Here is a 17589-nt window from a genome sequence, read left to right on the forward strand (position 1 = left end):
CTCCCGCATTGGCACCAGGTACTGCAATAATAACCCAGAGCATTGGCGCCAGTTTCTGCAATTATAATCCCCATTATTGGTGCAAAATACCATCCATCACTAGTGCCAATTTTTGCGATAATAACCCTCCGCATTAGTGCCAGTTTATGCAATAATAACCCCCACAAAGAGCATGCATACACTACGCCTGCGCTGTGGCCAAACCTTAGCAGGGCAGTGTAGAACAGCCCTAGGGGTATTATTTAGTGTCACTTTAACGCGCATTCAAAGTGCTGAAAAAGGTGGATTTTGTTTGAGTATACTGTCATTATTGATCTACATGTCCATTTTCAGGATCTTATGTCGGCACAAACACTGAGACTTTTAAAGAACAAATCAGAAACAGACTACATCTACAAGAGAAGCATGCTGTACTCACAAAACCTGTGCAATGTAAAAGCCTTACTACTACTCACCTACAGTGGAGATATAGGATGGGATGATGTTTTCTGTGTATCTGGTCATAATACAGGTCTTCCCCACATTGGAGTCCCCAGTCATCACTAGTTTAAGGACCAGTTTGTTGGAGGATGTCCCTGCCATCCTGACTGATCTGTCCCTTCTGTCTGAGTACTGCGAGTGATCACTAGATAGAGAAGTGTGAGCTATACACTTACAAATAGTCTCTTCCGCATTACACAAGGCTCTTCCTTATGTGTGGAGCTGAACACAGGATGCCTACACTCTCCCTGCCAGCAGAACATCCCCTGATCTCTACTACATGATCTGCTTCCTTCCTATAATAGTTTGCACTGGGCTCTGCACTGCTGGAGGGTCACTGACTATTGCATAACTCGTCCGGCCTCACCCACTTCTGGTAGAACTAGTCTCTCCACTGACAGCTCACCCAGAGCCTCAACAATAGCATGATGTCTGATCACTGCTCCACTTATAGAAGGTCCCTGCTACAGCTGCTCACTGACTTCTTGTTTGTCTTTGTGCAGCATTGGTTAACCCCTTCATGCCTGAGGCTGTATTCGCATCTGAGCGTAGCAGAAATGGGGGCACAAATGAGCATTTCTGCTTGCATTTCAACAAACATGAGCAAAATTATTTCTTAATGCCACACCAAAAATGCACAAAAACGTGCGTCTCAAAAATGCGCTTGGCTCAGTTCTAAAATTTGGTACTTGAGCTTTTTGGTGCATTTTGTCGTGCAATAGGCAGCCAATTCAAGTCAAGTCAAGGCCTCATTATTAGGCCTTGTTTACACTGGCTGTTTTATAGTGTACTTCTGTGTGAGACTGAGATTTCCCTCACGGGGATGCACAGGTGTCCTGTGCATCCTCTTCCAGGCAGTCCTATTGATAGCAATTGTGATTCTGCGGCTGCGCAGACACAGCCACTGCTTCCAATTTGACATCTGTGCGGGTACAGATGCCTGTCCCTAAAATCACAAGGTGTGCATTCAGGGCAATGCACCCGCACCCACATGGATGTCAAATGGGGAGTATTGTCTTTGTCTGTGTCGCCAATGCGTCCCAATTGACCTCAGTGGGACTGCCAGCACAGGGATACACAGAACATCTGTACATCGCCGTGTAGGTAAACATGGCCTCACACTAGTTTTAACCCCTTGTGAATGAGACTTCATTATCCAGGAACAATGGCAAAAAAAAAAAAAAAAAAGAAAAGAAAATAAAAACAGTGAAAAAAAACATTTAAAAAAAAAGTAGCCATAAATTATTATCGTTACACTGACTCGCTATTAGTGTTGGGCGAGCGTTTCAGCCTGAGCATGAGTTCGGGCCAAACATTGGCTCTTCGTCCATTTGGGGAATATCTGAATTGTCGGGCATTCGACCGTTTGTTCGGGCCCCCACCGAACGCCCACAATGCACTGCACTGCCGCACTGCATTTGCATTGGAAGCCCTGATTGGATGAAGTACTGTCAGAGCCATGATTGGACACTGTGATAATGACTCTATCCAATCATGGCTCATTGTTCTTAGTACCACCCCACACTATAAAAATATCTTTCCCATAGCAGCCATGTGCAGTGTGATATTGGCATGGCAAGAGAAAGAATGTTTAGAATGCAGTGAAGTGCGTTAGTGCACGTTTACTGTAGTATTTTAAAGTGTGTTAGTGCACTTTTTTCACAGTATATTGAAGTTCATCAGGGCACGTTTACTGCAGTATACTGAAGTGCGTCAGTGCAGCTTTACTGCAGTATATTGTACCGTGTCAGTGGAGTGTGTCTGTGTAGTGCACTTTCCATTGATTTAAGTGCATCCATGTACACAGTTTCCCATCTCTAATACATTTTGTGAATAAGCCCCCCCCCCATGTCTGGAAGGCCAACAAGGAGAGGCAGATGTTCCCATGACGCTGTGAGGGGATCAGCAGCGTATGCGCCCACACGCAAAGGTGGACGCAGTTCGTCCTCAGGCAGGGCCCCATTTCCTCTGTTTAGTGATGTTGCCTATGCTATCCAGTCACAACATACAGAGGAGGTGGACTGGCTTACTAAACCATCCTCATCCTCCATCACCCAGACAGAAACTGTTGCACAGTCCACTGCAGCTGCCAGAACGGCTTAATCTGCCTCCTTGTCCACAGCTACTCCTGCCAAAGCCCCAGCATCATGCATGGAGGAGTCAGCTGAGTTATTTGAACTAGTTAAAGCTTGTAGGAGGAATTTTCATACTGCACTGGCTGTGCTATCAGGATGCAAGACCTCTGCCTGGACAGTGCTGATTGGCCCTGTGCTGATCACATATACCCCCCCAAGAAAAAAAAAACTCTCTAGCAATTCACACCAAACTGAGCATGTGCAACCTGACTCCAGTAACAATGCAAGAAGAGGAGGATCTGTGCATACAGAATCAAACAGCCTTTTTACACAATGCTGAGGATAAACCCCTCAGGTTCCACAGTATGTATAACAAGCATGCTTTACTGCATATACAGACTGGTTTTACTATTGCGAGTTTAGTAACACTTTCAAATGGTTTCTAAAGCCAGAACTTTTTTTACCTTAAAGTGGAAGTAAAGGCGAAACCTAACTAACTCTAAACTTACTCCCACCCACATTCAAAGCTTTGTAGTATACACTGTAGAACTGTAAAGGACCTGGTAACACCTTTGGGTGGCTTACAGAAAGTAGTAATGCAGGGCGAGTAGCATACCACGGTGAACAGTGGGTGTGGCCAATTTTGGAGTTCAGCTTTAAGGTGCATGTTTTATAGAGGTAAATATTCCCAATAACAAATCCCACTTGTGCATGCCAATATAAATTTGAATAATTGGTCTATTCATGAGGATTTAAATGATTAGAAATTCCCTCCCGATGTTCCTAAAACCCTTAGATGTACTATTTATTCCATAGGAAACCATACTTTCTTTGAATTCCAAAACATTGTTAAACAGACATTTGGGGCCACTGAAATGGTCCAGTAAAACTTGGGGCCCCACCACTGTAAAAAATGAGCTTCTGAGATCTCTAAAACCCAACAATCCTCTTCAACCTCCCAGTAATTTTCAGGTCTATGCAAAGTATATGGTGCAGTTGAATAATATTGTCTATTTTGCTTGAGTTTTCCATAGGAGATGTACTGAGACTGAAAACTACATTTAATAGTTTGTATTACAACTGTTTTGCTTTGCCTAAGTGTAGAGCTTAAAAATGGTTCGTATCATTTTGCTTGTTGTTCTTCCATGCATGGACAATCGTCTTGATGATGCATTCAATCTATGAGAAATTTCCAATTGAAAACAGCACTCTTGTATATTTTAAACACCATGAATCATGAAAAACTCATCATAGTATGGTAAAAGCATTAGCATCCGACTGCTCGTAGCAGCTTCGGAAAAGGCATTTTGTTACAGTATTGCATGCTACAGATGAATGAAAATCTTTTTTTAAATGGGAAGTTTAGCTCTGAGATGCTGATATTTTCATGATTACTCGGAGCTCACAATAGCCATTAGCACTTCATTCTTATTTTGCTGATGTGTGTATAAGTAGACCAGTCCCATTATCTGTGGGCTTTTTATTTGTCAGACATACTATCAAACCTATAGCTTCAGCATGTTTATCCCACCATGTGTCCTTTTCATTGAGTATAAGGTACAGTGGTAAAAAAAGTATGTGAATTCCTTCGCATTAACTGGTTTTCTCCAGTAATTTGCCAAAAAATTGATCAGTTCCAGCGGGAACCGTCCAAATTTTGATCCATTTATAGGCAAGCTGGTTGTACTGAATTAGATTCGTCAATCTAAGACATCAATCTTGTAACTCCCTGGGAGGTAAGGGTTAACTCAGCTGGCCAGGTTTTCCCAGGCTGTTTGGGAAAGCACCACCCTCTGCTGGGGCAAATATAAAAAAAGGGAGGGAACCACCTCTCTAGAGAGCCATGGTTAGTAAGACGGCCGGATATATGGTACCAGGTCTCCCTATTCAAGGAACAAAATGCTGCTAAGGATGTGAACTACCACTTCCTCTTGACCACCCCCTGTGGGAGCCCAGTCGGAACTACAGGGGTATGAACTCGTGCTTTTGACTTAAGGACTAAAAAGGACTATCTCATCTATGACTACCTCAAGGGGCAACCAGGGGCACCAGGAAACTAACTAAGGGGCACTTAGAGTATTATGTACAGGAATATGTATTGAAGCCATATTTTATTGAACTGTTCATCTCCAATAAAAGACAAGTGAGCACTCAGAAATAAAAGCAGCTAGCACAAAAAGGTGACAGATAAACCTTGTAACATAAATATACTGAAAAAAAGTGCAGTGTATAAATCTTAATGTGCATACATCAAAGAATAAACGAACAAAAGTGCATAAATGTACTGGAAAAATGCAGCACAAAAACTTTGATTGAATTGAATTTAACAAAGAATAAACTAATTAAAATGCATCGCTATTAATATAAGATATACTGTATAATGGCATATATTCCAGCAATGTGTAAAATAAAAAATAAAGCGCAAGTGCTCTTCCACCTTTATTTTAACAGTCAAAAGTCTAATTTAAAAGTCCCATAGAAAGTGTGACTCCCAGTGTTGATATTCATCCACTGTGCAAAAGGAAGTGCTAATATTCCTTCACCCTTATGCACTCACCAGATGATTAATAATTGACGATTAATAGTAACCAGATGATTAGTATTTAACAAGATGATTAATAGGCACGTGCATAAGCATATGGACTCCACCCATAAGCCCCCACTTCCAGATTGCCTCCATCTAAAAAGGACACTATACCAAAAGAAAGCTCACCACACGGAGCCCCAAAATAAATGTATATAGTGTAGTACAGGCGTCACTAAATGGCAGACCGTGGTCTGGGCACAGACCAAATGACAGTCCGTGATGGGACTGGCATATAAGAAAGGGGAGCTGTGAAGGGACAGGTATACAAGAACAGGGGGGCTGTAAAGGGACTAGTATACACAAAAGGGGGGGGGGCTGTGAAGGGCACTGGTATACAATAAGGGGGGTGAGCTGTGAAGGGCACTGGGATGCAAAAAGGGGGAGGGGCTGTAAGGGGGACTTGGGTGTAAGTAAAGGGGGGCTGTGAAGGGTACTGGGATACAAGGATGGTGGGGCTGTGAAGAGGACTGGTATACAAGAAAGGAGGGGCTGTGAAGGGGACTAGGATGCAAAAAGGGGGCTATGAAGAGGAATGGGGTGCAAGGAAAGGGGGGCTGTGAGGGTGACTAGGATACAAAAAGGGGGGTGTGAAGGGGACTTGGATGCAAGAAAAGGGGGGCAGGGCTGTGAAGGGGGCTGGTATACAAGAAAGGGGGGATTGTGAAGGGGACTGGGGTGCAAGGAAAGGGGGAGCTGTGAAGGAGATGGGGATGCAAGAAAAGGGGGGGGGGTTGTGAAGTGGACAGGGTAACAAGAAAGAGAGCTGTGATGTAAGGTGAGGGCTGATATGTAAAGGGAACTAAGATGTAAAAAGGGGGTTGTGATGCGAAGAGGTGACAGAGGACACTGATGTGAGGGGAACTGTGATGTGAGGTGGGGGCTGAGAACACTGATGTAAAGGTGGGAAGTCTGTGATGTAAGGAGTAGGGCTATGATGTAAAGGGGGGCTGGGACACTAAAGGAAAGGAGACACTGTGACGTAAAGGGGGACTGTATTGTAAAGGGGAGCTGTGATGTATATGGTGGACTTTGCCGCAAAAGGGGCTGTTTTGTAAAGATGCACTGTAATGTAAAAGGAGGGGGGGCTGTGATGTAAAAGGGATCTGTTTTGTAAAAGGGGTGCTGTGATGTAAAGAGACTGTAGTGTAAAGAGGGCTGTATTGTAAAAGGGGGGGGTGTTGCTCTGATATAAGGAAGGGCAATGTGATGTAATTTAAAGGGACTGTGATGTTAATGGGGGCTATATTGCAAAAGGGAGTGCTGTAATGTAAAGGGGCTGTGATGTCAAAGGGACACTGTAATGTAAAGGGGGGGGGGACTGTAATGTAAAGGGGGGCTGTATTGTAAAGGGAGTGCTCTAATGTGAGGGGGGCCGTGATGTAAAGGGGGTGCTGTAGTGTAAAAGGCAGGGCTGTAATGTAAAGGGGGTATGAATTGTAAAGGGGTGCTGTGATGTAAAGTGAAATGTTGTGATGTAAAGGCGGCTATATTGTAAAGGGGAATGCTGTGATGTAAAGAGGACACCGTGTTGAAAAGGGGGGCACTGTAAAGCAAAGTGGGGTTGGGATGTGAAATGAGTGAAGTAATGTAAAAGGGGGCTGTATTGTAAAGGGGGGGGGGGTGCTGTCATATAAAGAAGGGCACTGTGAAGAGGATCTTTCTGCAATGTAAAAGGGTGAGGCCATGGTGTAAAGGGAAGACTGTGATGTGAAAAGGGCTGTGATATAAAGGGAAAATTACAATGTATGGGTGAGGAAGGGCTTTGATATTAAAGATCTGGGTCATAGCACAAATATGAGACTCGGACCCCTACTGGAAAAACTTTTTACTGACTGGACCTCTGTGAATTTTAATTTCATACCCCTGGTGTAATATGTATTGCTAAAAATTAAACCATGAAAATCTACATGGAAACAAACGACAAGAAGTTTCGGCCGGACTTAATAAGATGGCTGCCGCAATGACAACCGGGAACGGCAGCGTGATGTCGATATAGTGACCAGATTAAAGTAGATCCAGCATCAAATACTGTATTTTATTCACGTTGGGACACATGTTAAGCTTTGTATAAATGTAACACAGGTATTTATCACCTCTCAATATAACCCTGACAATGAAAGGATCGGCCGCACACCATATGAGACACAGAGTAGCTACTTTTTAACGTGTTTTCAAACATAATTGTGCTTTTTCAAATAGTAACCTGGTTATGGCTTGGGCGTGAATAAACACAATTATGTGTATAGCATCCTCTAGTGTGCTAGAAGTGAAAGTAGGATAAAAGCATATGTTTCTGGCCAGGAATAACCTGAGCTAGGGAATTGTGTCAGGGTTATTAGAGGCCAGGGCTGGATGACTCTCATTTGAAAGATTTCTCTGGCACTTCCCCCTTCTCTGGAAGTTTGTAGGAACTTCTATAACTAGAGGGTTGGAATAAGAAGGGGCTGCCATGCATAATTATGAAGCCTCAGCCAATCACCAGTGGAGGTCTGGTCTGGCAGGGGGTAGAGATGACCTTGTAAATAGACATGGGCGATGCCACCATGGGCAGTCAGGTTAAATATGGAGATGCAGTGCTGAGGAGGCTGTTGGGGGCCCTCAAGGGTGCCTCCTAGTTGGGGGGGGGGGGGTAACCTTGGGCTGGGGCTTGGGTGCTAAAGGATTCCTGCTAAAACACAGAATAGGAAGTCTTCCTGGAGGCACAAGAGCAAGAGAGGACAGAGTGAGCAGCACTGTGGGGACTACAAAGAGGGGAGGACTGCCACATTTAGTCGATCTCCCTTGAAGACAGCGGTGTGCCTACGTTTATAAACCTTTCCCTAGAGATCTCCTGACAGTCAGCCGGGTGGGTTAGTGAAGAGTCATTCAGATGGACTGGTGTAAAGGGGCATATGCAGCCAGGTGGGTTGGCATTGCCTGAAGAAGTGGTGCTGGGGGTCAGTGACCACAAAGGAAGTGAAGGAGAAAGTCTAAGCTGTGTCACTCCAGTGTGCTACTCTTAGGGGACTGCAAGTTCCTGCCTGTAATGGGCTGTTGCTGAGCTGACAATCAGGCCTTGTCAGCTATCCTCAAGGAGGAAGCCAGCAGTGGAGGAGAAGGAACCAAGTTGGTGCAGGTGGCTGGAGAAGTGGAAGTTTTGTATAGAGACTGTATATAGGAAGTTGTCCCTGAAGTTGTTGAAGTCAAGTTGGCATCCCATAATCACCCATCCCTATCCAAGTTGAAACTCCTTAAAAAAAACATAATAAAGTCGCAGAATGTTCTCTGACTCTGGATGCTTGTGAAAATTGTGTGCCTGGCTGTGCAGGAGTGGGGGATCCTTTTCATCTACAGCTCCTACATGGGGTAAGCTACATGCGTGAAACACGTTAACAAGTATCGACTCTGTGTCTTTATCTGGAGTGGTGATGGAATGAATGGTTCTAGCAGCTCTACAGTGGTGTGCGGCTGATCCTTTCATTTCTGTGGTGTGAGTTGGGGTGAGCACCTACATTGAGGGTGTAAAAGGCGAGCGGTTTCTTCACCTGGAGCGGTGTTTTTCTTCAATTGTATATCAATACCCCTGACAATACCCTAATCTGCTTTCTTTTCCAGAGGGACAGCACCATTTGGTCTGCGAAAGATTCACTTTTAATTGACCTATGCCATTTCTTTTGCTACCCTTTCTCACAGTACCTATGCACAGAGGATGTTTTAAATGCTTTAATGCTCCTCCTTATCACAGCTCTAAGTTATTATTAGATAGCCATATCTCCACATGGGTTTTTACAGAACGTTTCCACTGCTGCTATTTGGGGATTGCTATGCATACCTACTGTTAGATGGGATTGCAAGAGGAATTGCATAGTTTTGTTTAATAAATTATTTTTTTAGGATTGAAAAGTATGTGCAGAAATAACCTGTGCAGTAAAGATTCCTGTGCCCATCATTTAGTGTAATAAAAGTTTGGGTGCCAAAATTTCTGGATCCAAAACAAGCCTGTGGTTGGGTGCAGCATGGTGCTGTGGCAATAACACATTCAGTCCAGATGCAAATAATAAAACTTGTATGGAAGTCAAGGAAAAGCAGTTCACAACAAGCCTGGTGGAAGGAAGCCCAGCCGGGAACACTTACAGATAACAGCAACGTGTAGTGGAGTAGGTCTTAGCCGTGCTGACAGTGTCTGTCTTGCGGGGTGGAATGCAGCCTGGGCGGTGTGAGCTTAAGTGGGAATCCTTCCAAGAAGAGTCACAAATCCCTAAGCTTTCCCTACTCATCTGCATACCTTTCCCTACCGCTAATACTGTCCCTGACAGACACATGACCTGTCCCTACACTACCCAGGCCAACATGTTAATCCGTCTTCCTTCAGGGTTCGCGTCCTCTGGCCGTCTGTTTGTCCGGGGCCGCAATGACATCACTTCCACGCATGCGCACTTGTGCCGCCGTTCACGGCACAGAGCTCTGAAGGAATATCACAGGCAGCCGTTCCCTCAGAGCGCATGTGCCAGTGATGTCACTGACTGCATGTAAAGTAAATATCTCTTAAACAATGCTCGTTTAGGAGATATTTACAGTACCTATAGGTAAGCCCTATCATAGGCGTACATATAGATAAAAGTTACAGAGGGAAGTTTACTTCCTCTTTAGGGCACCCTAGTTGGGACTCTGTGAAACTGCATTCGCTAATGCCTGCATGGCAGGCAGAAGCCGCGGTCATGCGAATTGATCATTAACGTGGCATTCCAAATTTAGAAGTGAGCTGGACAAATTGCACAGTTAATACCTTATAATCTGTGGCCATACTTCCCACACTGTTCACACTACTCCACTATGGACACAACTTTGGTTAGGAAGCATCTCTACCCAGGTGTGCAGCTTGTATCAGTCTCTACCAACCCAGCAGTTCCCGGCATCTTACTATCATTGACAATGTTCTGTATGTTACTAATGGAAACCGGAAACACACTTCTCAATGACCTCACATTTCTCCATAACTCCATGCTTGATGGTATCCCGGGGGACCCTCCATCACATCTCTTTCTCTCTCTGTGACTCCAGGCTAGGTCCCTAGATACTCTGTGCAGTGAAACTGGTCCCAGTAAGTGCCCATACTGAAGTGCCCCATGAGGTAGTCATACCTGAGTTAGGTGGTAAAGTCCAATAATGTTCTTAGTAAGGCAAGAGTCCATGATTGGCAGCAAATTCATAATTGGTAGCATAAGTCCATACCCCTTGGAAACCTGACTAGGCACCCACAAGGGGTGGTAAAGTAGCAAAGTGGAGATTACACTTGGTGACACCTAGTGGGAATGAAGGAAAGTGCACCAAAATATGTCTGCACTTCCCTACAGATGTACTGTATTTGTCACTCCTAGATATTACCTCCCTCCTTTGCAGTGACATTTTGGATGTTTGGGGAGGAGGTCAGCATTGGCCTTATAGATAGCATTTTAGGTTCCATGAGATTAGGAGCATTCTGAAAATCATTATGTTCTATTTATGAATAAAAATGTAAAGTGCTTTTCTATCTCCAGCCCCACTATCTATGTTAGGCAAATACATATACAAATATTTTTTGGAACTAGTTAGAAATAAACTGTAGCATTGTAATGAAGGTTTTATGGAAGAGAAACCTATCATAAGAGCAGTATGAAGGTTGCCATTGTTGACTTATCTTTCTGAAAATGCTAATTGCCTGGTTGTCATGCTGGTGAATTGGCTTTGATATATTTTTCATATATTTTTTTAAAAAGTCCATGAAAAATAAAGCAAATTCTTTTTATTTGCTACATGTGTTTTTGGGTTTCTGACTCATGTGGAAGCTTGATACAACCAGGCAACTATTATTTTGAAACAGAGTTAAAAACTAATTTTGGGATGGATGGGGTAAGGGTCATGCTTTTATGACTGTCTTTAGGGTACCCACTGAGATTTCCATTAACATCTGTTCTATTTGATGGATGTCAAGAAAACATGGAACAAGGGTAAAGCATTCCAACAGACAGCAATAAAAAAAAAAGCAGACAAATTTTATCAATGGTGATGTAGTCAGCATTTATTTTAAAAGGGGATTTACTAAAACTGGTGCAAACATAATCTGGTGCAGCTGTGCATTTTAAATCAATCTGCTTCTAACTTCAGCTTGTTCTATAAATCTTTGACAATACAATCTAGAAGCTGATTGGTTACTATGCACAGCTGCCCCAGATTCTGTGTGCACCAGTTTTAGTAAATGTGCATGTTGTATTTTAGGTAAAAGAAAAAAATGTAGTCTAAGGTTTTTTTTTTTTTTTTTTTGCTTGTTCCAATATTCCATGGCCTATTGAACCTCTCAGTAATCATGAGATAAAAGTGCAGGACTGGGTCTGTCATGCTATTACTCAGTGAAAGAGGCTGTTTTTTTTATTAGGTTTTTGTATTAGAAGGTCGGTAGCTTGAGCCAAGCATGTAATATGGTAATTCCAGATTTTCGCTGTTTCTGCTAATGGTCTGTGATCCTAAAAAAAGAAAAAAAAATCTTCTGGGTTGTCCTTAGAACTGTTGGAGGAGGACAGGTAAAGCAAAGCAGGCCAGCTCCTGAAGTCGCAGGTAATTATAAATGGGTGCATGATGTTTAATTAATCCTATGTCTGATTATACTTTAGCCAATGCATATACATACATATATTGTTCAGGCAGTTCAGACATTTTCATTTATTTTGTTTAACAGCATAATATACAGTACAGTGCCTGTTACTATCAATAATAATATGTTCATACAGTTGTCATGAGGTCTGTTCTTAACAAAATGCATAGTGGGAGCCACCTTGTGGTCACTGAGCTAACTTCGGTCACTAACAACTAACAAGTAAAACCGAATAAAACTATTGAATAAATCATCTAAAATTTTCAGATGTTAGCATAATACAAAGCCTTAAATTTAGTTAAATCACAGCTTAATTGTCTTTCATCATATGTGAGATTCTTTATTACATTTATGAATTCTGCATATTTAAGATTTGGCTTTTCTGTTTATACTCTGACTGGATCATATTTTGCTTCAAATGAACCTACAATGGTAAATGACAGTAGAAGAAGAGAAACACTGAATTCAGTTGGTTACTATAAACAGTTCAGGCAGTTCTTATTTCAAACACTTTCATAGATTGGCATACTGGCATCATTCTATATTTGCCGACTGCGTCAGGGAGGTCTTTTTGATAATATGGTAAAACTGAACCTGTGAGCTTACCTTCCCTTGTACAGTAACCCCAAGTCCATAATGTAGGCATTTCAAGGTGTCCACCTACATTTATCCAATGGAAATTTTGAGATAAATTGAACACCTCTATCGGAGACGATATGTGTTGGGAGACCATGGAGACGAAATATGTGTAAAAAGAATTGCTTCGCCAGCTGTGGCGCAGAAGGGAGACCAGGAAGCGGGACAAAATGTGCCATTTTGGAAAATCTGTCAACAACCACCCATATGACTGTGTTGCCATGGGATACGGGAAGGTCAGTGACGAAGTCCATCGCTATGTGGGACCAAGGCTGTTCGGGCACTGGCAGAGAGAGGAGAAGACCTGCAGGCCTCTGGCCCGAACAAACTCCTTTACATCTTTCTCAAAGGAAGGCCACCAATAGTGTCTGGTAATTAGCTGAGTCGTCTTCTTAATTCCAGCGTGACCCACCAGGTGAGAGGAGTGACCCCATTTGATAGTCCGGAGGCGAAGACGTGGAGGAACATACGTTTTCCATGGAGGAACTGGTACCAGTGAAGCAGGGGCAGTTGAAATCAGACACTCAGGAGGAATGATGTGTTGAGGGACGGTTTCGTCTTCGGAGGCATCGGTGGCATGATAGGGCATCCGCCCTAATGTTCTTATCAGCAGGACGAAAATGGATCTGGAAAGTGAATCGGGCAAAGAACAATGACCACCTGGCCTGGCGCCGATTAAGGCGCTGGGCAGACTGAAGGTACGAGAGATTTTTGTGGTCAGTGTAGATGGTGATAGGATGAAGGGATCCTTCCAGGAGATGTCTCTTCCTCTAGTGCCAACTTAATGGCTAGTAGTTACATAGTTACATAGTTACATAGTTAGTGAGGCGGAAAAAAGACACAAGTCCATCCAGTTCAACCTATGATGTGTGTGTGTGTTTGCTTTTAACCGTACATTGTATACCCCTGTATGTTGTGGTCTTTAAGGTGTCCATCCAATAGTTTTTTGAAACTATCAATGCTCCCCGCTGATACGACTGCTTGTGGAAGAGAATTCCACATCCTTACCGCTCTTACAGTGAAGAACCCCTTACGCACTTTAAGGTTAAACCGCCTTTCCTCAAGTTTTAGTGAGTGGCCACGTGTCTTATTGTATCTCCTTTCTCTGAATAGTTTGTTCCTTATGCTAGGGTCGCCAGTACAGTATTTGTACATTGATATCATATCCCCCCTCAATCGTCTCTTCTCCAGAGAGAATAGGTTCAGTGCTTGTAGTCTTTCCTCATAGCTGATGTCCTCCATTCCCCTAATTATTTTTGTTGCCCTTCTCTGGACTTTCTCCAGTTCCAGCACATCCTTCCTGAGGACCGGTGCCCAGAACTGGACAGCATACTCCAGATGTGGCCGGACCAGAGTATTGTAGAGTGGAAGAATAATCTCTTTATTTCTGGAGTGAATCCCCTTTTTTATACAACCCAGTATTCTGTTGGCTTTGCTTGCGGCGGCTTGGCATTGCATGCCACTGCCAAGCCTGTTGTCTACCAGTACCCCCAGGTCCCTTTCCATCCTAGACTCACCCAGAGGTTCCCCCCCCCCCCTAGTGAGTAGCTTGCTTTCTGGTTTCTGGCCCCCAAGTGCATTACTTTACATTTTTCTACATTAAATCTCATCTGCCATGTAGTTGCCCACCCCGTTATTTTGTTCAGGTCTGCTTGCAAGATTTCCACATCCTGCATAGAAGATATTGGCATGCCTAATTTAGTATCATCTGCAAATACTGAGATTGTACTAGATATCCCCTCCTCTAGATCATTTATGAATAAATTAAACAGGATTGGTCCCAGGACAGAACCCTGGGGGACCCCACTTTCCACACCCACCCAATCCGAGTACTCCCCATTAATCACCACCCTCTGTACTCTCCCCTGGAGACAGTTCTCTATCCAGGTACTCACCTTATGGTCCATACCTACCTTCCTTAGTTTGTACAGTAAGCGTTTGTGGGGAACGGTGTCAAAGGCCTATCTCGGCCCCTTTTTAAATATTGGTACCACGTTGGCTTTTTTCCAATCAGCTGGCATCATACCGGTCTGTAAACTATCCTTAAAGATCAAGAATAATGGTCTGGCAATCACCTGGCTGAGCTCATTAAGAACCCTTGGGTGCAAGCCATCCGGTCCCGGGGATTTATTTATGTTAAGTTTCTCTAGTTTAGCTCTAAGTCTATCCTCTGTTAGCCATGGCGGCACTTCCTGAGGTGTATTATTTAGTTCGGCCTTACAAGCGGGGTTCGTGTAGCCCCCCGATTCCTTTGTGAAGACTGAAGAAAAGAAATTATTTAACACTTCCGCCTTTTCTCTGTCCTCTGTGGCCATTTTTCCTTTATCATCTTTTATGGGGCCAATGTGCTCTGGCCTCGCTTTCCTACTGTTTATATACTTAAAGAACTTCTTGGGGTTCTTTTTACTCTCCTCCGCTATATGTCTCTCGTGTTCTATTTTAGCCCTGATTTCGTCTTTACATTTCTTATTACACTCTTTGTAGTGCTTAAATGCTGCCAATGACCCCTCAGTCTTGTATTTTTTGAAGGCCTTTTCTTTAGCTCTAATATACATTTTTATGTTGGAGTTTAGCCACCCAGGGTTTAGTTTTGCTCTTTTAAATTTATTTCCCTGTGGAATGCACTGGCCCACCCCCTTGTTAAGTATGCTCTTGAAGCACTCCCATTTTTCCTCCGTGTTCTTTGTTCCCAGGGTTCTATCCCATTTGATATTTTCTAGCAGCGAGCGCAGTTTAGGGAAATTGGCTCTTTTGAAATTCAGTGTCCTTATATTACCCTTGTGTTTCCTATTACTGTAATTAATACTGAAACCAATTGACCTATGGTCACTGTTCCCTAAGTTGTCCCGTATTTCTATATCCGTGAGCAGGTCTGTATTGTTGGTAATCAGTAGATCAAGTACCGCATTGTTTCTTGTCGGTGCATTCACCATCTGGCCCATGAAATTGTCCTGCAAAACATTTAGGAACTGCCGAGCCTTGGCTGAATGCGCGGTTCCTTCTGCCCAGTCTATATCAGGATAATTAAAGTCCCCCATTATAATGACATTTCCCATCCTTGCTGCCAATCCTATCTGTAACATGAGGTCCGCCTCACCCTCCTCCCTCTGGTTGGGGGGCCTATAGCATATGCCCAATATTACCTTCCCCACCGTGCCTTTCCTTTGAAGCTCTACCCATAGGGATTCTGCCTCGTCCATAGCTCCATTATTAATATCATCCCTCATATTTACCTGTATACTGTTCTTAATATACAAACATACCCCTCCCCCTTTTTTACCCTCTCTATCTCTGCGATAAAGGGAATACCCCTGAATGGTCGCCATCCAGTCATGAGAGCTGTCAAACCAAGTCTCAGTTATCCCCACAAAATCTAAGTCCTCCTCAAACATCAGCAGCTCCAGCTCTCCCATCTTGTTGGCCAGGCTTCTGGCATTGGTATACAAGCCTCGTAATTTTGATGTTTTTAGGCTGCTCTCTTAATTTTTCCCCGTACCCACCCTGGGTATAGGAGCTCCGAACACCCTACCGCTAATGCCCCCATTTCTGCCCTCTGAAACTTGCTGTTCACGGTCTCCAATGGCATAGTTCTTTTATGGAGGGGAAAAAGTTTTAGAGAAGAAGCCGCAGGTGACATTTCTTCCTTTAGTGGACTTTTGAAGAAGAACCGCTCCGGCTCCCACAGAGGAGGCATCTACTTCCAGGAAGAATGGTTTCAGCGGATCGGGCCTAGACAAGACTAGAGCGGAGGCGAAGGCGGTCTTAAGGCAAGTAAAGGCTTCTTCCGCTTGGGGAGGTCAGGATCTCGGATTCGCTCCCTTCTTGGTTAGTGCCACAATAGGCGCCACCATAGTGGAGAAGTGGGGGATGAACTGGCGGTAGTAATTGGCGAATCCGAGGAAGCGCTGGATGGAGCGGAGTCCCGAGGGGCGTGGCCAATTCAAGACTGCGGAGAGCTTGTCGGGGTCCATTTGAAGACCTTGTCCAGAAACTAGGTATCCCAGAAACGGAAGGCAGCTACGTTCAAAGAGGCATTTTTCAATTTTGGTGTAAAGATGGTTAACACAGAGATGCTGGAGCACTTGACAAACATGGAGACGGTGTTCTTCCAGAGTGGAGGAGAAGATTAGTATGTCGTCAAGATAGACCACTACGCAGCTATACAACAAGTCCCGGAAGATCTCATTGACAAAGTCTTGGAAGACTGCAGGAGCATTGCACAGGCCAAAGGGCATGACAAGATACTCGAAGTGGCCATCTCTGGTATTGAAAGCGGTTTTCCACTCATCTCCTTCACGGATTCTGATGAGGTTGTAAGCACCCCTGAGGTCAAGCTTAGTGAAGACCTTTGCTCCGCGCAAACGGTCAAAGAGCTCCGAGATGAGAGGCAGCGGGTAGCGATTCTTTACCGTGATTTTGTTGAGACCGCGATAATCAATACAAGGGCGTAGTGACCCATCTTTTTTGGCAACAAAAAAGAATCCTGCTCCGGCAGGAGAGGAAGTCTTCCTGATGAAACCTTTCTCGAGATTCTCCTAAACGTACTCGGACATGGCCTTGGTTTCAGGAGCGGAGAGAGGGTAAATCCTGACACGAGGTGGTGTGGTACCAGGAAGTAAGTCAATGGGGCAGTCGAAGGGTCTATGTGGTGGTAAGACCTCTGCCTGTTTCTTACAAAAGACGTCAGCAAGGTCTTGATAGGCTTTAGGAAGGCCGAGCAAAGGAGAGGAGATTTGTCTGGTGGGTACCGACTTGAGGCAATGAGTGTGGCAGGTAGGGCCCCATGATTTAATGTCCCCAGAGGTCCAGTTGAGGGTAGGAGCGTGGCGCTGGAGCCAAGGCAAGCCAAGAAGGATGTCAGAAGTGCAGTTAGGCAGAACAAAAAATTCAATCGTCTCTTGGTGGAGAACCCCTATGGTCATGAGCACGGGTTCTGTGCGGTAACGCACGGTGCAGTTCAGATTCTCTCCGTTAACTGTGGAAATAAAGAAGGGCTTGACGAGACGGATAACAGGGATGTTAAACCGGTTGATGAAAGAGGCTTTAATGAAGTTTCCTGCAGAACCAAAGTCCAAGAAGGCCTCCGCAGAGAAGAAGACTTTAGTGGCTGGAGAAATTCGTACTGGAACGATCAGGCGTGGAGAGGAAGAATTTACACCCAGTGACGCCTCTCCCACGTTCACTAGGTGCGAGCGTTTCCCGGA

At 44.2% G+C, this 17589-nt stretch overlaps 1 protein-coding gene across 2 annotated transcripts in view; it reads right to left on the minus strand.

The window, feature by feature from the left end:
• The window catches only part of LOC309556165 (ras-related protein Rab-10-like), a 51617-nt gene extending 50827 nt beyond the window's left edge, over positions 1-790 (minus strand). The window contains exon 1 of one of the 2 annotated variants that reach the window (XM_082258526.1): positions 456-790. In XM_082258526.1, coding sequence (XP_082114652.1) covers positions 456-582 — 127 coding nt within the window. In that variant the 5' untranslated portion in view covers positions 583-790. The remainder of the gene's footprint in view (positions 1-455) is intronic. The other variant, XM_082258525.1, reaches the window with a different exon arrangement.
• Between the last annotated feature and the right edge of the window lie 16799 nt (positions 791-17589).

The sequence above is a fragment of the Pelophylax lessonae genome (assembly GCF_965119305.1).
Source record: "Pelophylax lessonae genome assembly, chromosome: 5".
Taxonomy (NCBI): Eukaryota; Metazoa; Chordata; class Amphibia; order Anura; family Ranidae; genus Pelophylax; species Pelophylax lessonae.